General features: G+C 31.4%; 3 protein-coding genes and 1 long non-coding RNA gene across 4 annotated transcripts; 1 reads left to right on the plus strand and 3 right to left on the minus strand.

The window, feature by feature from the left end:
• Positions 1-4,441: 4,441 nt before the first annotated feature.
• Positions 4,442-4,995, minus strand: LOC123721745. Its single transcript, XR_006756298.1, has 3 exons — positions 4,960-4,995; positions 4,585-4,661; positions 4,442-4,511 (listed from the first exon to the last, which is right to left on the minus strand). It is a non-coding gene; the product is annotated as an uncharacterized LOC123721745 (long non-coding RNA).
• Positions 4,996-11,402: 6,407 nt separating this feature from the next.
• On the minus strand, positions 11,403-15,836 carry LOC106713160. The gene is made up of 7 exons (XM_014505873.2): positions 15,684-15,836; positions 15,337-15,483; positions 14,893-15,031; positions 14,052-14,215; positions 13,658-13,729; positions 12,874-13,027; positions 11,403-12,665 (listed from the first exon to the last, which is right to left on the minus strand). Exons 1-7 carry the CDS (start codon positions 15,757-15,759, stop codon positions 11,483-11,485), a joined length of 1,935 nt encoding a protein of 644 aa, XP_014361359.2. The 5' UTR covers positions 15,760-15,836; the 3' UTR covers positions 11,403-11,482.
• Positions 15,837-16,293: 457 nt separating this feature from the next.
• On the plus strand, positions 16,294-19,399 carry LOC106713157 (X-ray repair cross-complementing protein 5). The gene is made up of 3 exons (XM_014505868.2): positions 16,294-16,619; positions 16,714-16,869; positions 17,735-19,399. Exons 1-3 carry the CDS (start codon positions 16,326-16,328, stop codon positions 19,388-19,390), a joined length of 2,106 nt encoding a protein of 701 aa, XP_014361354.2. The 5' UTR covers positions 16,294-16,325; the 3' UTR covers positions 19,391-19,399.
• An 87-nt stretch (positions 19,400-19,486) lies between these two features.
• On the minus strand, positions 19,487-20,284 carry LOC123721723. Its single transcript, XM_045681325.1, has one exon. The coding sequence runs from the start codon at positions 20,187-20,189 to the stop codon at positions 19,689-19,691; it is 501 nt and encodes a 166-aa protein (XP_045537281.1). The 5' UTR covers positions 20,190-20,284; the 3' UTR covers positions 19,487-19,688.
• Between the last annotated feature and the right edge of the window lie 517 nt (positions 20,285-20,801).

Here is a 20,801-nt window from a genome sequence, read left to right on the forward strand (position 1 = left end):
AGCCGAGTTGAACCGGCGCCTAAAATAAATACGACACCGGCTTACTGCGCACACAAACGTCGCACGATGTAAACATAACACACACATAAGAAGGGACACATCAAAACAATCATAGATCAGATTAGTAATTTTTCGTTTTTGTACCTAAGCCAATATTCTAGTAATCAAATCAATCACGCCCATAAGCCATAGGAATATATTATGGTATTTAATTTAGCTCGATCTTAATATCTCCGCCCTTTTATATATTTATGTGATTGATTTAATTTATTTAACATTACCTACCAACACTGTCTTTTTAATGCAAGGCATATAGTGCTTCCATAATGATAAAATATGATTGCCTCTAAACTACAAAGTTTAAAAAGCGCCAATAGACTAATGGTTAAGGGCTTGCGGCCACGTTGTGGGTTCAATGGATCAAATTAGTTCCACTATTGTAAATTAGGAATGCTTGATGAAAAATAAAATTGTCTCACAAATCGCTAATCTTTGACAAAAGCACACGAAGTGGAATGTTATCTTATTATTACTAACGCACACACGCGCAACGCGACTAGTGCGTAGTTTTTTTTTGTATGTTTGAAACGGCCAGAATTGATAGTTGATAGGAACATTTTATAATGTGACTTTTTTGTCATAGACTGTTTATTATCACGCCATTGCCAATCCGGAAGTGGTTATGTGTTTGAATTAATCATTAGGATGTATTACGACTCTGTTTACTAGAGTACGGTCAAGTATTATACATCGTTTAGACACATACATCTAGCTTTTACTAGGTTCGTCTATTTTTACCTTCATGCCTTTTGACCTAATTACCTACATAGTAATTGCGTTCCGTTCTTCTACAATCGTATTATCTTTCAACCATATGAGTTTCGTAGATCATCAATATTCCTCAATAGAAAGCCAGAAACTTATCGATAAAAATTAGGTTTGAAGTTGTATGTCTTTTTTCTATACGGCGCAAGTATGTTTATTGACTAATTATTTTTTCCCTGTTGCCTTTTCCTTTGACTGGTTTGTTTATTCTATAAACGTATAAAGTTGACTTTCCTCTTTCGTGACAACTGGCAATTTGTATTAATTCTGTTTGTGTAGGATTTTTTTTTAAATAAATACACGACCAGTTTTCTTTAATTCTGGCTACGAGCAAATATTTTTTATCAACGTAAGAGCTGTCTTAATCGTATTCTAGAAATTAAACAGTTTTGATTAAAGGTAAATATTACAAAAAAGAAGTTATCTCTTGTTATCACAAATTATAATTTAATTTAATGCTCATAAAATTTATCACTCATTAAATATCCTAGTTTAACCCAGTAACCGATATCTTATCATTGTTTAAGTTTGTTTTGGTTTTTATTACCTTTTTGTTGATTTGAAATAATTGGTTTTTATAACGTTTGGGAGTTATCTTTTCGATTTGAACATACCTAACCTTAAATATTTTAACTAAAGTAAACGCTAACTAAAGTTGAAATATTTGAGGTTATGTTTTAGCATGATCAAGAACAAGTCAAGCTAATAATTTGTAATCGTGGGATTCCGAGACTATATTCACCGTTTAAAACATATTGTTCTCTCTTTTTGTCAAAGATAATGAGAAGGATAGCGATAAGTTGTATACAGGGATTTTGATCTTGGAAACCAACGATAAGTCGTGCGATTAAGACAACGTTACCGTAAGTTTCCACTGATGAAAGACATGTATAAAACATTTTGTCTATTTAATGAAAGAGCATGTAAAAGATAACATATTTTTGTTTATTTGTCTAGCCAGTTAAATCTCACGCTTACAATATTTAAATAATGGATTTATCTTGACTTTTTCCACGTAGCCTTGATCTTTGCGCGACAAAATATTCATTATTCAAATGAAAGACGTCACAGTACATAGTTTATATTCGATACGTGGTGTGCAGTGTTGTGACTTCGCATGACTTTATCATTTTTCTTATTTTTATTTTAGTATATCTATGTGGGCGGAGCGTCTGTGGCTCCGGGGTTAAGCACTTGACCTGTAATCTACAGATGCTGGGTTCAAATCCCGAGATGTACTAATGTTTTTTCAATTTTCGATTTACATATGTATATTTATCTAACGTTTTTACGGTGAAGAAAAACATTGTGATGCAACCTGCACATATCCGAGAAGAAATTCAATGATGTGTGTGAAGTCAACCAACCCGCACTGGGCCAGCGTGGTTAATTATGGCTTCCGCCCCTTACTTGGGCTCCAATCCCCTCAGTGGGGACGTAATGTGCAGTGAGCTGATGATAATGATGTCTATCTGACGATTTTTTAATTTGTAATCATTTTAATTTAATAACTTATTATCTATATAATACATTTTATTAAAAAAAATTATGTCAAAATTTCTTGTATAAAATATAGTGCGTCACCGGCTGCGGAATCCCATGACTAAAGTAACCATTGGTCAAAGCTGCAGAGACAGGAACTAGTATGCGCGCAGTTTCTATCGGGTTTCAGTTTTGTATCTAGCACTTAATCCAACTGTTTAGCGAGATCTTAAGATGTTGACTCTTCGCTATTAGTAATTTCTAATATATTTATGTAAAACAATACAATATTTTGATTTCTTATAATTTACCGCTTGGCCAACGGAACGTTCTAAATGCAGTGTAAATAGAAAGCATTCGTCAATGCATTTTACCACACACTAGAGTACAGATTTAACTTCATTTCTTTTAATAATTATTTACAGTTAAAATAGCTTGTTTCCTGGATTTATAGTGTACAATCAAATTTGATCTGCTGAATTTGTATATAACAAAATATCTACGATCATTGAAACAGAAATTAACAGCAAGATGGCTCGAAATAAGGACGGAGAAATAACTGGTCTGTTAATTATTCCTTTTTTCTACGAACTAAGTTAGTTTGCCTGATTATAACCTTAAAAAAAGAATAAAACTATGTCATTAACTCGTCAAAAGATACAGTAAATCATTGCCAGAATATAGTCAAGGTGTTTTAAAATATGTCAATCTTTCGAGTAAACAAAAACGTTTCAGCAAACACAACAACTTCTGTGTAAAATAGTCGATTAAAATTAGCCTACGTGTCGCGGATCATGCGTTTTTTGTTTTCTTATCTTAGTTCAAACTCACGTGTTTTTGTTATCGAGTCTATGTCCCAAGGTTATAAGCGAAGCGATTGTTACAATCAGATTACAATATATTCGTAAAGTGTACCAAGTAGAAACTTCAGCCACCTTAATGAAATTTCCAAGTTTCACTGACTTAATTAAAATTCTAGCTTTTATATACGACTCAGTCAGCGCAGAATTAAAAAAAACGTTTTATGTAATGTACTACGGAAACAGGTAAAATTTCCTTTTTTAGTAATCTGCTGTTTTGAATATCTACAAAGAAAATGAGAGGGATGGATATGTTTTATAAAGATTCACCTGATGACATTCTATACATATGTACATGCCGATTCAAATTATTTACTTTTGAAGTTTTTCTTTACAATACAAAAGTGTTGTAATAAGTGCTTAATAGTATAATGAAAATCCTAACCTAACCTAAAAACGTCAGTTATGGTACTTAAATTTTAACACTAATTTTGAATCACCATATCGTAATTCGCCGCTCATCAAAATTCGCTCTCCGCTTATGACTCAAATATCGCCCGTTCCGCAAAATTATATAACTTTGTGTTGTTTTGTTTTCTACAATGAACTGCGTAGTTTCTCGTTCAGGGTTGTTTTGAAAAAAAAAAAATTACATTTGTTATTGCATTTTAGATAAATACTTAGTCATTCTGAAATTATGTAAACAAAATTCTCTATTTTCATATAAGAAATGTAGGTTTTTGTGCATGTGTTATTGTTCACGAAAGTATTGTTGTTAATTGGTCGCTAAAGGACATCATTACAGTTACATCGACTATCTTACAACTTGGTAGATAAAATGTCTAAATTAAAAACAGTGCTACGAGTAGGGTTGCCAGGTCGCCAAAACTACTAGCCGGACAGACCAGCCAGTTTGGCCGGACATTTGGGTAGAAAGGTCGGACACAATATATTATTTAGGATTTTGTCTCAGTCCCGTTCGGCAAGAAGATAGCATAAAGTTCTCTTAATGTTAACATTATTCAAGATCTGATATCAGAAATGATAACCAAAAAGTCAACATAAAGTTAACATAAAGCTCTCTTATGAGCCATCTAGAGCCATCTTTTAGAGATCATTAAAAAGATATCAGAAAGATAACATTTAAGTTAACGTTTTTATGTTAAAATTAAGAGGCTAGTGTAAAATTAAAATCGACATGGTAAATAGGTTTAATTATTGTTTATTTGATAACACAATGAATAATAACGATATGACATACCAATATAAATAATCTTATTATTAAAATTATAAATACTTTTACGGCTCAAGTAATGATATAGGTTTTAAATGTTGGTGGTGGTTGCTGATCCTTTTGGCTCACGTACGTGGCAGGTGGCATTGGTATATTATTTATTCCGCTATCTGAAAATAAAGTGTTTTATTAATAAGGAACAAAATAATTATATATAATTGAACAACTTTATTTGTTACATACCGTCATTATCAGAAGAACTTGACGATATTATCCTCTTTCTACTTTTAGTTTCTTACTTTTACATCTTGTGTTGAATCCTAAAAAAATATCAAATTAGAAATTGAAAATATTCATTAAATTTTAGCGCATTCTAAATTTTATCAGACACTTTTACAAAGACGATGCTGATAAGTTTTTTTTTTTATTATGTATGAATGTATGAATTAAATGAACAAAATTGTATACAAATGTTTAAAGTTAGAAATATTTTAAAAAGTAAAATATTTAAACTGCATTTAATTAAAATAGCGACGAGCATCGTCTTACAACAATTTTAAATAATTTAATTAGTTATAAAATATAAAAAATGTGTTTATAACCTATATTCATACTTACAAGTTTATTTGTTCGGCAATTAAATTCTTGATAACTAACTGAATAATAAGAATCACAAATACTATTAATTATAGTTTCAACCAGTATGTTAAGTCAAAAATAATACGTTTATGTTGTAATAATTGAATAAAACCACTTAGCAATGCCGAACGAATTACGATGCAATTCACGCTTGTCAACAATCACTCTTTAATGGATGAGTGAGAGGTCCGTATAGAACAAAATGGCCGCTGTTGTCGCGAAAAGTACTAACAATTCAATTTTTCGTATATTTCAATTTCGAATTATTTTTGAATTGAACACCAAATTTATTTTTGAAAAAGTAACTAGAATTGTTTTTTAAAAATGATTATTAAGGAAATTCAATAAATCTGAAAATTTTTTAAAGTTTTATTAACAAAAAAATATGTTCTCGAAAAGTCATCATTTAGTTATCATTGAGATTGCTTTAAAATGACATCGGCAAAAAGTTATCGAAAAGACAACATTTTGCTGAGCTCTAAAAGTCAACATGTTTCAGACAACATTATGTCATCTTTCTGACTTTTATGCCGAACGGGGTATTAATAGGTACACTCTCGTTTGGCAAATGTAAAAAGCCTAAAAAAAGCCGGAAAACCGTTTATTTTGGCCGGAAACGCAATCAAAAAGCCTACCTATGTCCGGCTTTATCCGGACGCCTGGCAACGCTAGCTACGAGATGGTCAAGAAAGATCGAAATCCTGAGAATTCCTGAGTCAGGAATGAAGCGAAGCATAGAGACAGAGAGACTGTGAGAAATTGTGCATATTTTAATTAATGTTTGTTAATTAAGTATTCATAATTCTAGTACTTCTAATCCATCGTATTGAATTTGTTCATACAGAAGTGTTGTTCAGTAAATGTAGGGCGAAGTGCGGCGCCCGGTAGTCCGGTGACATCATCGAAACAAGGCCATGTCTACTTCCTTTATTAAATCACTAACTATTACCGCGACTCCGTCCGCGCGGTGTTACAATATAAATAAAAAAAACTTCATTAGTACCCTATGTGTTCTTCCAGACTATGCTCTACATCTATGCCAAATTTCTTCAAGATCAGTTGAGCCTTTTCGGAGATTCCTTCAAAGAAACATCCATCCATCCATCCAAACATTCGCATTTAAAACATTAGTAAGACATTTTGACAGAGTTATAACTAGCTATCATCCGCGACTTTGTCCGCGGAAACTAAGTCGTGCGTTGATTTTTCTCTTTTTAAAACAAAAAAATTAAATAGTATTGTATCACCAATTTATTAACTATTAGTTAAAAGTATTCTTAATATCTAATATTATCATAAAATTTAATTACTCATGTTTATTATTGATGTATTTTTATAAGTAATTTTTATTTAAATAGGTTAAATTAAATTTACTTATCATTTACTGTAAGCGTATTAATAATAATTCTAAACAGGAATATACACTAGTACACGAATTAATAGCATAATGTGTATGGCTCTTAACTATCAAAATACGCGACCTTGAAACTGAGACACAGTACACATCACAGATTAATTCAAATCATGTTTTTGTTTAGTTTGTTTATTTTTTAGCTTTAATGGTGACTAAGGGCGAATAGAAGAGTAAATAAGTTAATTTTACATTCATAAATTAATGTAAAGTGACAGGTGATTTTGTATTTCACCTGTTCTATTTTAAAATATCCTGTCAAATTATCAGATTATGACTAACGTTTTTACTTTTTAATTTGTCTTTATTTATGCGATTCAAACTACGTAATAATTAGTAAATATTATAATTTTAAAATAAAATTTTAAAAACACCAAATAAAAAAACAATGTTCGAAAGATATTCTAAGTCCTATTGTTTGAATATAAAATGCATTATTTTTTTATGCTTTGGCAAATTCTACTTGACATAATCAGTTCTGTTCTGTTCTACATATATTATTTATCCTGATAATGTTGAAGTATTAGAAAAACATAAATAAAACAAACAATAAGTTTATTTATTTTGTGAGTTAAAATGCTTCTAAGAAGCAAAGCAACAAATTATTAACGCAGATAGAATAACAATCGTTTTATTTTGCATTCAACACGTCTACGTAACCAAATGATGAATTTTTATTAAGTTCTTTGAATGGGATAGAATTTATTCGAATATGAATGTGTACATTTTATTAACAAATCATAATTTTAGCATAGCAACACACCATACCTACCATGAATAAAATTAGATTTGAGAAAATATGTATTAAACGATTTTATTTAAAATATTATCAGGCTTCATCGAATTGAGTACCAGTTACCAGACAACTATTACGAATTTTATAAATGCAAAAGTTTGGATGTATTGATAGATGTTTATCCAGAACTGCTGAACGGATCTCGTTGATATTTGACATAGACGAAGAAAAATAGTCTGGAAGAACACACATGCTATTAATAAAGTTTTTTTTTAAAAGCCGTGCGGAAGACTTCTTCAATGAACCTCCTTGGTATTCAACAATTTCGTTAACTTCCATACATTCCATCACTTATATAAGATGGGATTGTGAACCAACCATTTGTTTATTCGTTGTTTTATTAATAGTTGTAGGTTATAATACTTGGTTTACATTGACAAACAAATACAATAACAAGTTGTTATCCTTCTTGAATAAAATCATATAAAACTATACTATGTACAGCTATCACGAGAGTGGAAAACACGATTAAAAATAATTGTAAGAACATTAGAATTAAAACCAGAGACAATTACACAACCTTGAAGTGTTTACATTAGTTTCGATAGATACAAATCGTGAGTCAGCGACGGCGTGGCGCTACGCAGTCGACACACCTCCAGCGACAAACATGTTTTTGAACCATACTACGTACTGAAGACGTTCCATTAATAGACAATTCTGCCAGTTGACTCAGAATGCATTAAATGTACATTGATAAATGTTGTTACTGTGTATATTTATTTATTTAAAAATAATAATCTGACTATAAAATTCTGTAATAAAAATTTGAGAAGAACCAACTGTATTTATGTAAATACTAGCTCCGTCTAACTCCGTCAGCGCGGAATCAAAAAAAAAACTTATTAAGTAGCCTATGTGTTCTTCCAGACCATGTTCTACATATATGCCAAATTTCATCGAGATCCATTGAGCCGTTCTGGAGATACGTTTAAACGAACATGCATCCATCCAATCGCATTTATAAGTTAAGAAAAACATTTTGTATTACACCAAAAACTACAGTTAAACACGTGTTTTAACCCTTTGACCTCCGATTGCTCGCATTTCAGAGGTCTATGCATGTCAAATAGAAGTGTGCGATAAAATGATTGACACATGTTTAAACTTAAGATGTTTAAGTTTTTTATGGTTAAGTCAAATGTATTCTGTTATAAAATATAACTTTCTAACACTTAACAGGAATTAATAAAAATCAATTTAGTAGCATAGTTTACCGACAAAGAACTCCAGTCTCTATATTGGTGTTAGTGTAAACTTCCTCTGATGAATTGGAAAGGAAATAAACACAACGAAGAAATAATGAACCGATAAATATTAGAAAACTAATGTATACGTATGAAAGAGACGGAAAATGCAATAAGAAAGAGATAAACAGAGTGGTGTGATTTAACTATTTGCATTTGAAAACATCACCTGCGATTTACGTGCTGAAATCGTAAACAAAGTATAATATTGTTTTTCAATCATAATAAATTATAATTCCTAGAACGTACCTACTCAATGAATTGCTAAATAACATATTAATTGAGAGAATTCAATAATAAACTTCCATTCTTTTTTGGAAATTGCATTAAAAATCATAAATATAAAAAACTTAAACGCCTCTTTTTCTATTACTTGTCGACTATTTCTTTATGTTCATGTTTACGTAACGATATCATTATTTTTTTTTAATTTATTAAGGCATTGAATATCGGTGTCTACGGTATCATTCTTAGCATTAATATTGCCATCCTTCGCAGTCTTTTTGGAATAAAAACCAGAGACAATAGATTTTTATACAAGTGTTAATATTTGAAATTAACAGTAAGGATTTTTATCTTTCATAAACATTTAGCATTATGGTAGAGTTGTGAAAAAAACATTGTCGAAGTTAAAAGCGTGAATAATTAGCTATGCATTGCTAATTCCAAATTCAATTTGTGCAAGCTGGTCATTGTCAAGGTTACAACCAATTCGATGCGCCAACAATCGTGCGCATGTTAAAATAAAAATCTGAATTTGAGGTTAGAATTTACATAACCTCAATACCTCGTAACAACTATACTTTTACATGAAGATAGTTTTTTGGTATTTTGCATTTTAATATTTATTCTAAGACGTATTCATTTATTATTTTAGTAAGAATATAGCATAGAGCATATAAGACCTCAAATATATTAAACAGAAACATTCAGTTACGAACTAAGAATTTGGTCCTTCGAGTCAGATATCATTAGTTTTTATATAGCATTAAATATAATCATGACACTTTAAAGGTGGGTATAGACTAGAGCATTTACTTGTAACAGAACAACGAGCCGCTCTATGATATATTCTAGTGTATCACACTTTCACGAACCAGACGAGCATTGGAAACTATGGTTTTACATGTATTATACCATTCGTACATGAACGTTCGTGAATGACGTTCTTACGGTGAAGGAAAACATCGTGATGCAACCTGCACATATCTGAGAAGAAATTCAATGATATGTGTGAAGTCAACCCGCACTAGGTCAGCGTGGTTGACTATGGCCTAGTCACCCCCTAACTTGGGGTAGGCTCCGAGCCCCTCGGTGGGGACGTGTAGTGAGCTGATGATGATGATGATACCATTCGTAACGTTATGTTACATATAAATGCTTGAGAAAATGCTCTAATGTATATTCACCTTAATGCATAAGAGATTAGACTTACCAAAATTATAGAACACCAAGCGTTGTGGAGTGGATATTAAAAAATATAGAGTAAATACAACGATTTCGTTCAACCAATTTTATTTGTATCATACAAGGATATGTTCACATCTTCTACATAATTGGTATCAACATTAAAAACAAAAATTATAAATTATATATAATTAAAGTAATAGCAGTCTTACAATTTACATAAATAACAACATTATTTTATGTAATCTTAAAAAATTTAAATTATTGTCATATCGAAAAATCCAATAAAACAAAGTTACCTGGAAATATGGTTACTTATAAATTAAAAAAAAAACTAGATAAAACATTCAGCTGGAAATCTTTTTACTTCACCGGTATTTCTATAACTGAAAATAAATCCATTTTGACCGTCCAACTAACATTGAATTGTGGTTTAAAATTAAGGTTTATTTTCATTTGCTGTGCAGCCATATTTTATTGGTCCTTCGAGTCGGACATGAACATGTGAATTATCGTATAGATAAAAAGTATTTTTCAAATTAACAATTAGACGGAAACAACTATCAGTTATTACTTTCAGTCCTCGTGACTATTCTGGAAGTCAGATTAAAAAATTAATTAATTAAGATTTAATCGCTTAAGTACTTGAATTTTAAGTACAAATTATAAATAAACTATTATAAAAAAAAACTCTAAATTGATTATATCACAAATAAATCGATGGACAAATTATAAATAAAATTAATATAAACACTAAAAATTGTGATGTTTAGTTTCTATGATTAAGTTTTTCACCAAATAGTACCAATAAGGCCCTTCGTACACAAAGCTATAAATTGTCAAAACTAATATAGTATGAACTCTAATCGTGAAATTTCATTGATTAAAGATTTGTATAAATACAAGTTATACACAATTTTTTTTAAATTATGAAATGGATTATAACATTTTATACAAATATTTCAACAATGGAAACCCACATAAAGAACAAACACAAGAATACAAGTTCATTTAATATCAAATGCAGTTATATTTGTACTCCAATAAAACGGTGGGAAAAGATAAAATACGTTTAAATTATAACTAAATTGATATGTATTAAAATATTAATAGTTAAATACATTTAAAAATCAATCAAAAAGTTAAAATTATGTAATACATCTTTAAAACTTAAGAGAAATGTAAATAAAATTATATAAGTTAATTGTCTCTGATATGTTAGTAGAGATAAATTGACTTAAATACTGTCAAACTATTTAACCAAAACACTTAAATGTAATTGTGATGGGTTAGAAACATTAAATAAATTAAATAAATTTCCAAAACTTCGTTTAGTCATCGTTCGTTTTTTTTATATCAAAAGATGGCAAACGAATAGCGAAGCTAGATTATATAAATAACACAATAAATTAATTTAGAAAAACCATAAACATTTTTTTTAATATGTAAGAATCTCGAAAGTAGGATAGTGGGAGATAAAATATCACAAAATATAATAAACTCAGATCTATTACGACTAATTGTAGAGATCTCTTAAAGGAACGAATATTTAATAATTGTGCGATAGACGAAAAATTATTTTATATGGCAACATTTGATATTTACAATTTTTTTATCTATGCAACAGCGGCCATGATTGTTTCAAATCACGTGTTTACCAGTTCCGTATATAGAGCAGGCATCTTTAAAATTACTTGCATTAAAACTGGCAAAATAATCATCGTGAATAAACCGAACGATATTTTCTATTGGACAAAGATATGTGTTGTATATTTTAATATTATTTACTGGATCAACAATTTTCATAATAATATTTTGTTTATTCCTACAAAAACTTAATTTATTTGTTACATCTTCACCATTATAAACGACGCGGAAAAAAAAATCTTGAGCGATAGCTTTCCTTTTAGTTAATTTAAATTCATCGCGTAAATCCTTCTTTCTGTACACTTCAAAGATCATTCTCGAAGCGTACTGAATGTTGTAATGTTGGTAACTATTTAGACCTAAAGCTAGTATTAAAGCTTGCAATGTCTTATCATGTCCCGAATACAGAACATATTTTGGTTTATTCTCTGATATCATACGAATCATATTTTGTACTATATTGTGTATTAAACCATACGCGTGAAGTAAACCACGTCTTCTGTTGTGCAAATTTTTCATATCTTGTTTATAACTCCATTCTAGGTATGCGAAAAGGGACATCACATGTTCTTTTTGTATGCAAAAGTCCTCATTATTCTCTGGTGTTGGTTCTCTATAGTCTTCATCGAAATCGGTATCCATTCGTGCATCGTTGGGAAAATTAAAATCTGCATCCAAATTTTTTTTGACTATAACAACGTCTTCGTAACCGTCAGCATTATCTAAGTATCTTTGTTGGTAATAAAGTAGTTTTTCTCTTTCCATTTGCGCATCAAAATCTAAAGGAGCTTTTCTATCTTTACTATCGTAATATTTCCCAATAATATCTCTTGCTTTTCTGCCGACTTCATTATTAAAATCTAATTGATTGTTGATGTAGTCTAATTCCATATTCAACGTGTCTATATCAACTTCTAGTAAATTTCTAGAAGAAAGATTATTTTCACGATAGTTATTTTGTTTTTTTCTCAGAATAATTTTATCTTTTGTTGGTGATTTCTTTTTCCCAACACAAGGCAACGGAGCCTCATGACACACGTATGCCAACAATGCATCTCTAACAACATCCGCATCTATATGTTCCTGTGATTCGAATAATACTTTAGATAATTTTATAATCAGATCTTTTATCACCGGGTGAGATTCTAATCTTGTTTTTAACTGGGTATTTATTTTCCTGTTGAGATAAATGTATTAATTAATACAGTTATTTGATATACGAATTTTGTCATTTCATAGAAAAATAATGAATTTTTGTGTGCCCAAATACACACCTGTAGATTACACTATGCTTTTAAATTTATAGAAAATAAAAAAAGAGTTCAAAAAACACATCAATGACTATTAAAGCAACAATTGATACAGCTGTTATTATGCTGTTTTACCTAGCCAATACATGCTGCGCTGCGCACGCGCAGTCTCTGAAGCAGAATGCGACGCTGTGCGCCTCGCGCGCCGCCGCCGCGTTACCGGAGCTGGCCCAAGCTACAGCCTGAAGCGACTGGAACGTACGTCTGTACCGCGTTGTGTATGCCACGCCTGAAGTTTTTTTTTTAATATTAGCCAATCGGCTCCTAGACAAATTGTCGTAACTCCAAAATGTAATTTTTAGGAGAGCGGTTTTAAATATTGTATACTCTTAACTTATGCTAAAATATGGTTCTCGACCTCTTCAAATGGAATTCGATCCCAAACCGTTTGATGGCCATTCGCTTAGTCATTAGACTGTTAGTTCAAATTATTATTGTTTTAATATTGCATGTTTATTACTCATTTTCAAAGTTTTATCAGAAATCGTCAACCTATTAAATAAGACATCTTGTTGTGATTACAATTGATAAATTAACAAGCCATTTATAATCATATAATAATGTACTTGACAATACCCAAAGTCAGAAGTGGCGAACCTTTATGTATAAGCGTGTCATTTTTTAATGCAATTTTTTTTTGGAGACTGTGATCATTGGGAATATTAAAGGAATCACTCGCTTCCGCTCCTCATATGATACGTACTTCACAGTTTTTTTTTTGTTTTTTTAAAAAGCAATTTTATAATTTTATAATCAGAGACATGCCCAAAATCTTGTGTCTCGTACCATAAATAGCAGGTGCCATTAGTTCACCATCCCTGTCTATTGCCTATTTTTATAATTTAGCATTAACACTTACCCGTTTCCTTTTTGCCAGACAACTCCATATCAGGACCTAATCTATCACCGTACGCCTCTCGTAATATATTACCTGTTAGAGATTATTACATTTAATAACAACACACTTTTTAATTAATTTTAACGAATGCAGCTGGCAACTGCGACTCCATTACTGAGAATTAAAAAAAAAACCTAATTATTAGCCTATGTGTTCTTCCGCACTATATTCTAAATCTATGCCTAATTTCAGCTAGATTTGTTTAGCAGGAGATGTCTTCTAACAAACATCCATCCATTCATCTAAACATTAGAAGTAAGATTTTTGTTAATTTGAAAACTTAAAAGATAAAATTCAGAAACCGAAAAAAAATAGATTTTCTTTAAGTTAACTAATATTGTTAGTGTATACTAACCAACGGTGAGCATCTGCAACAGTCCTGTGTGCGTGAGCTGACCGAGAGCACAGCGCGTGGCGGCGGTGCGAGGCGGCAGCGAGGGGAAGTTGTGGAAAGGTCCGGGGCCTGACACCCACCATGCACGACCACCCACACTCGCATTAGACACAAATTCTTCATAACTGTAGTATATAAACCTTTAGCATTCTCAGGTTTTAATTAAGCCTGGTTTTAATTACGCCAGTACAGTAAAACAGTGTTGATGGCGTGACATGCACTGTTTAGGCTCACTGGCTCCAGTTATAACATTATGCCAGTCATATTCCAGTGCTGATTTTGAGCACTACTATCTTTCTATCCTACTGTAAACTGACTGTAAACCAGACATAAAACACAAGCAAAAAACGATCTGAAATCGCAAATATAACAAAGTGATCACTGCCCCTAGACATTTGCAACTAGTTAGGATTCATTATTATATTCAACTAGTATGATGTGGGGGTCTTCAAGAGTAGAGTGAATAGGCATTTACAAAGCTAGCGCTTACCATCTTTAGACCTCATCATCACTTCATCGGGTGGGATCGTGGTCAAGCGCTAGCTTTTTCAATATACAAAAAATGTATATATATATAAATTAATCATTTTTAACATACTAAAGAAAGGTTTGTGGACATCAGAGACCATTTAACATGTGGCTAAAAACATAACATTACAAATAGATGAGATTTCTTCAGAATAAGGACAGAAAAATCTGCTTCATATTTACAACCATGCAATAAAAAATATATAAATTAAGGGCTCACATAAGACATAGTAACTCTTTGTTGCATGAGGCAATTTTTGACAATTCTCTATACCTTTTGAGAAGTGTTGAAACAGGTACAGTATCGCAGGGCAGCTTGTCACCACCCTTAAGATGTGTTAGAGGACCTCTGTCTCCATGCCTTGTTAGGACTAATATACCTTGCAGTAACCATGTCTCACTGTCAACAACACCTGAAATATTAAAAATTAAAATTGTGTAATAAACAATAATAAAGTTGGAGGTTTTAACCATGTAAGAGGTTTTCCCGCGACTCCAATGGTGTGAAATTAATGTGGAATTAAAAAAAAACTTCATTAGTAGTCTCTGTGTTCTTCCAAACTATGTTCTACATATATGCCAAATTTCAGCAAGATCCATGGAGCCTTTTTGAAGATACTTTCTAACAAATATCCATCCATCCATTCATACATCGAAACGTTTGGATTTATAATATTATATTGAAATTAATGGAATAAGCAATTAATTCGAGATTTACCTTCTGTTCCTCGAACTATACTGTCTGCTGGATTACACGCTCTAAGGAATATTTTTTTAAATTTAGCATCACTCTTTGATATGTACTCCTGGGGTGCTATCTTTACAGCTGCTGTTTCTTCTCCTACTGATATGTACTTATATACAACTAAAACAGTAATTAATCTTATGTATATATGTCTAGTAATTACATATTTTAAGAGTAAAACTTTTTTTAACTTACTCTACTTCGCTAAATAAAATAAAAATAAACAGTGTGATTGTATCGTAAAAAGATCGTAGAATAAAAAAACATGGAATTTTATTAGTACTTTGTAATTTGTATATTGTGATTTATTTTTAACTCACCTGTTATCAAGAAAAATATCCATACACTCATTCCAAGATAGCAATAAAATGCCCTATGTTGAAATGAAAACTTCATTGTTCCGTATCTTAACAATGATTACTTAATATAGGATTAATATGATATCGTTTCTTTTATTTCATTCTGATTCAATTGAAATTATTTTCTTCTGAGATCATAATTAGTAAATAACAACATATAAATAAAATAATTGTACTTAAAAAAAAATCTGACAGCTGACAGTGACGCTTGTGCACAGCTGGGCAGATTAAAATCATTGCATGTTTTATAAGGAGTGTTCAAGTGAATAATTTCAACTTAAAAACGGATTCTTTGACATATTTCTCGTGCTGAATCTGCTGTTTTTCTTATCAGTTATCAAAAGTCAATCCCCTGTTATACTTTAGCTTAAGGAAAAACAAGTTGAATCTAAATAAGTTAGAATTTTTTATCTATATTTTGCTCACTTATTGCGGCCAACATTTAATTTCAACGTCATGGCTTTGCTGACACTTTTAACATTAAATATTATTCATGTTAAAACTTGTTGATACTTACAAAAGTTGTTGAGTAAAAGTGCGATTTAATGATTATTTTTATTGTAATATTTTAGACTAAAACTGTTATTAAATTAGTACGTAAAAATGTCTCAAAAAGTGGATCAGGCTACAATTATTATTTTGGATATAGGAAAAAATACATCAAGTGATGATAAAAGCGAGAACAATTTTTTTGAAAAAGCAATAAATTGTACGAAACGTATAATCGAAAGGAAAATAATGAGTCAAGGGAAGGACCTAGTTGGAATACTTTTATTGGGATCAAAGAAAACCAGAAATAATCTGGCAGAGCAATGTCCTGGTGATTTCAAACGAATAGAATTATTCATCGATCTTGAAACGCCCTCTTGGAAAATGATCCGCGACTTACCAACTGCTGTAATAATGTTTTCAATATAACTTTTAATAAAACAATCAATGTTGGTAAAATTTTTGAAATACTTACTCTTTATTTTTAATGTTTCATTTTCAGCCAACAATAGCAAAAGGCGATTGGTTTGATGCATTAATTGTTGCTGCTGATTTTTTTAAGAATTGCTTCAGTGGATATAAAACTCAGAACAGAAGGATCTTATTAATGACAAACTTTGAATCAACTTCCAAAGTTGATGAATCTCAGTTTGAGCAGGTAATTATAAACAATATTTATTATTATTATTTATAGCAGGATTTTTTTTTAATTATGTACTTTTGTTATAAAGTAGAAACTGCATAAAAAATTGTTAAAAATTGTTATATATATCCAACCTTTGTACATGCTCTGTAAACACCATAAAACTGTTTTTTTTTTTTAATATCATAGAGTGGCATATGAGCAAGTGGTCACCAGAATCTGCTTAAATAGTGAACAGACCGTTGCCCATGGACCTTTCATCAACAGAAGAGGGGATGCACAGAAAGAGGATATATCCACTTCCTATGCATCCCCTCCTCCGTAAAATCCACTTCCTATTACCATTCCTTCTTTATAAGAAAAGGGTGGGAAGGGAATGTGGACTAGAATTAGGCCTCCCCTGTCTTTTTTTTTTATATCATAAGGTGGTAAACGATCAAACGGCCACCTGGATTCGCCGCAATAGCGAAGCGACCGTTACCCATAGACATCCGCAAATGCAGATGCGTTGCCTACCTTTAATCAACGGAGAAGGGGACGCACAGAAAGAGGATATTTCTCCTTCCTATGCGTCCCCTCTTCCGCCAAATCCACTTCCCCTTCCCATCCTTTCCTAATAAGAAAAGAGTGGGAAGGGAAAGAGGACTAAAATTAGGCCTCCGGTACCAGACTCATCAGACGAAACGCGGAATTACTTCCACTTCACGCCTGTCTTCTGTGTGGTCGTAGTATTGCACCGGTCGACCCGGTCAATTTGTGCACCCAACAAATATTGTTGTTGCGGGATCTGCCACTGTTAAAATGTCTTGTAAATAATACAATATTGGACTGTTTTTGTCCCTTTTAGATCTTTTAACTGTATTTAATATTTTTATTTCAGGTATTGAATGGTTTCAAAGAAGAAGATTTCCAAGTAGATGTCATTGGATATGATATATATTCAGACACATACAAAAACAATGATGTCCACTTTATTAGGAGATTAGTTGATGGTACAAATGGTGTTTCAGCTTTATTTGATGATACAATGAGATATTTAGTGTTCCATAAAAAAAGGCACGTGAATCCAATTCCATGGAATGTTGACCTCTGTATTGGTCCCAATATTAAAATACCAGTTTCATCGTATATTAGAATTAAAGATGAACATGTTGTAAAGTCATGGACGAAAGCAGTTCGCGACCCAGTTACAGGCTCTGCGAGTGTCACAGAGGCAGCAACGAAAAAAACACTGTACATGAACCCTGAAAACAAAGATGTAGTGAAATCACCTGAATTAATTAAAGGGTTTCATTATGGACAGGAACTTATCCCATTCCTTGATGTTGATAAGACATTAATCTATAATTCTGGTCCAAAATCTCTAACAGTTTATGGATTTACTGATGCAAAGAGAGTACAATGGCAGAATCTAAATGGTGATGGTTTGTCATATATTTTTGGACGTAAAGGTGATAAAAAAGCGCAAGAAGCTGTAAGAACTTTAGTAGAATGCCTTATAGAATCAAATTTAGTTGGAATTGTTCGAAGAGTGTACAACAATGGAAATGCCCCAAGAATGTATGTACTTATGCCGGTTATAGACCCTAATGATTATGTTTGTCTGTCTATGGCAGGAATTTGTTTTAAAGAAGAAATTAAATATATGGCATTTCCACAAATTGAAAAGGTTACATGTAACAAGGAACAAGTGGATGCTTTTAAAGATTTAATTAAAGCTATGGATCTTACGAATGCATATAATGATGATTATGATGATAATGAAGCATTTCCTGTAGCAGAAACTATAAGCCCTTCAATACAATATGTATTAGATTGTATCGCTTTTAGAGCTATGAATCCGGGAAAGCCTTTACCACCACCACGGAAAGATATAATGATGTTGTTCAGTGTACCTGAATTAATAGAGAAAAATAGCGTAGATATTATTGATAAATTAAAAACATTATTTGTACTTAAAAAAGTAGAAATTAAGAAAAGAAATAAAAAACAAGATGTTTCAAATAATGATGATGCAATGGACTCATCATCTAAAATGAATGAGTCAATTGTTAATGACTTGCCGAAAGTAGACTTGCCTATCTCATCAAAAACAGACAAAATTAAAAACATTGGTACAGTTGATCCTATAAATGATTATAAAGCACTTAAAGATTTAGGAAAACCTATGAAAGAGATAGTCTCAGAAATGACAAATGCCATAGAATGCTTGTTTCATAGCAATTTGGATGGACATTGTGCAAGAGCATTAGATGCAATGAAGTTTCTTAGGACAGAAAGTATTGTAGGTGATCCTTCAGATTACAATAATTGGCTAAGAAATTTTAAAATTGAACTGCATAACCGGAATAAAAACAACATTATTGAATTAATTAAAGAAAAACAATTAAACTATATAATAAAAGATGAGAATAGTTTAAGCAAGTATGATTCAAATGATTGTGATGAAAGTCAATTTTATGAAATGGATACCGCTCCTAACATCACAGAGACAGACATCAGTACAGAGGTTAATGATTTCTTCAATGATATGTAGTGTTTATGTCATTTAATTGATGATTTATATTAATTTAATCAAAATGGATACTGTTTTTTTGTCATTTAATAACTTGTTTATTAAAAAAACAATGAGTCAAGTTCATCTTTTATTTTTCACATCTCACAACAATAATTCCAATTTAAAGTACATTTTCTTGGTTTCCAATTACTTTTCTACATTACAATGCGCAAATCTAGACAGTTACAACATGATGACTTTTATAGATAATGTAATCTCAAATTTGCACACAGTAAATTCATTTTTTCTTACACTATAGCCAATGATTCGTAAATAGTCATTGCACGCCGCTTGATGTTACCTTATTTTGCGAATGTAGAAGCTCAAGGAATTCTTGAAGTGATAGGTCCTCCTGACAATCAGTGTCCAAGTCATGCTCTAGTTGAGCTTCCATAGAATTAGCTTCGGGGCTGAGAACAATATTTTCGTCTAGAACCACATGATTCAGACGCGACTTAAGGCTCTGTAAGATTTCTTCTAGTTCCAAGCATTTGTTTCTGATAGATGTTCCGAGATCCGACGCCGGATCGATGTCGTCGATCGTCGCAGTTTCAGAGAAGGAATTAGCCGGTGTCCTGGTCCTTGGCGGTTGTATCATATTGAACAGGTTGTCCGGAATGCTGTTCCCGTTTCTAATGAGCTCCGGTGTTCGAGATTCTGTAAACTCAGCCAGAATCTCGTCAATTATATCTTCTGCATTTTGTCGCGGATCCACCACTTCTTCGGAACCGTCAGCACTATCACTATTGATCAATTTATTGTTGGAATCGAGTTTCATAATTTGACTTTGTATACTTAAATAATTTCCCAAAAAAATAAATAGTAAATAAGATAAAACTACTAAGGGCAGCTGTCAAATGCGTTAAAGTCAGATGATTGATACTTAGTGTTGCTATATAAATTATTATTAACGAATAAAAAAAGAGAAATATTACATACTCTGTACTTTATTCGTTTTTAATTACAAAAAAGTGTCTGAACTGTCCTTTTTTCATTACTGAACTGAAGAGGACGAGATGGTGGAATCAGAAACGGCGATGAACGAACCAAATGAAACAATGAGTAGAAATAATTATTTATTATTACATAATAAATGCCACAAAACTCATATAAAATATAAATCCGTATAATTTCAGTTATTTTAAGATAGCATTGTCAACATTAGACATTAAAACATTTCAAACATTAAAGCTGCTTTAATTTGCGACACTGTTACCTTCATATAATATAATTTATATAATCTTAAATTAACATAATTTTGTTAATAGAACATTGAAAACACAGATTATTATATTGCATAAAAATCGCAGCCTTTTTTTCTGTATCTCACTTAGAAGAAAGACTCCTAAAAATATAATAATGCTCTCTCATTAATTTATTCTAGTCTTTA

The sequence above is a fragment of the Papilio machaon genome, chromosome 15 (assembly GCF_912999745.1).
Source record: "Papilio machaon chromosome 15, ilPapMach1.1, whole genome shotgun sequence".
Lineage (NCBI taxonomy): Eukaryota > Metazoa > Arthropoda > Insecta > Lepidoptera > Papilionidae > Papilio > Papilio machaon.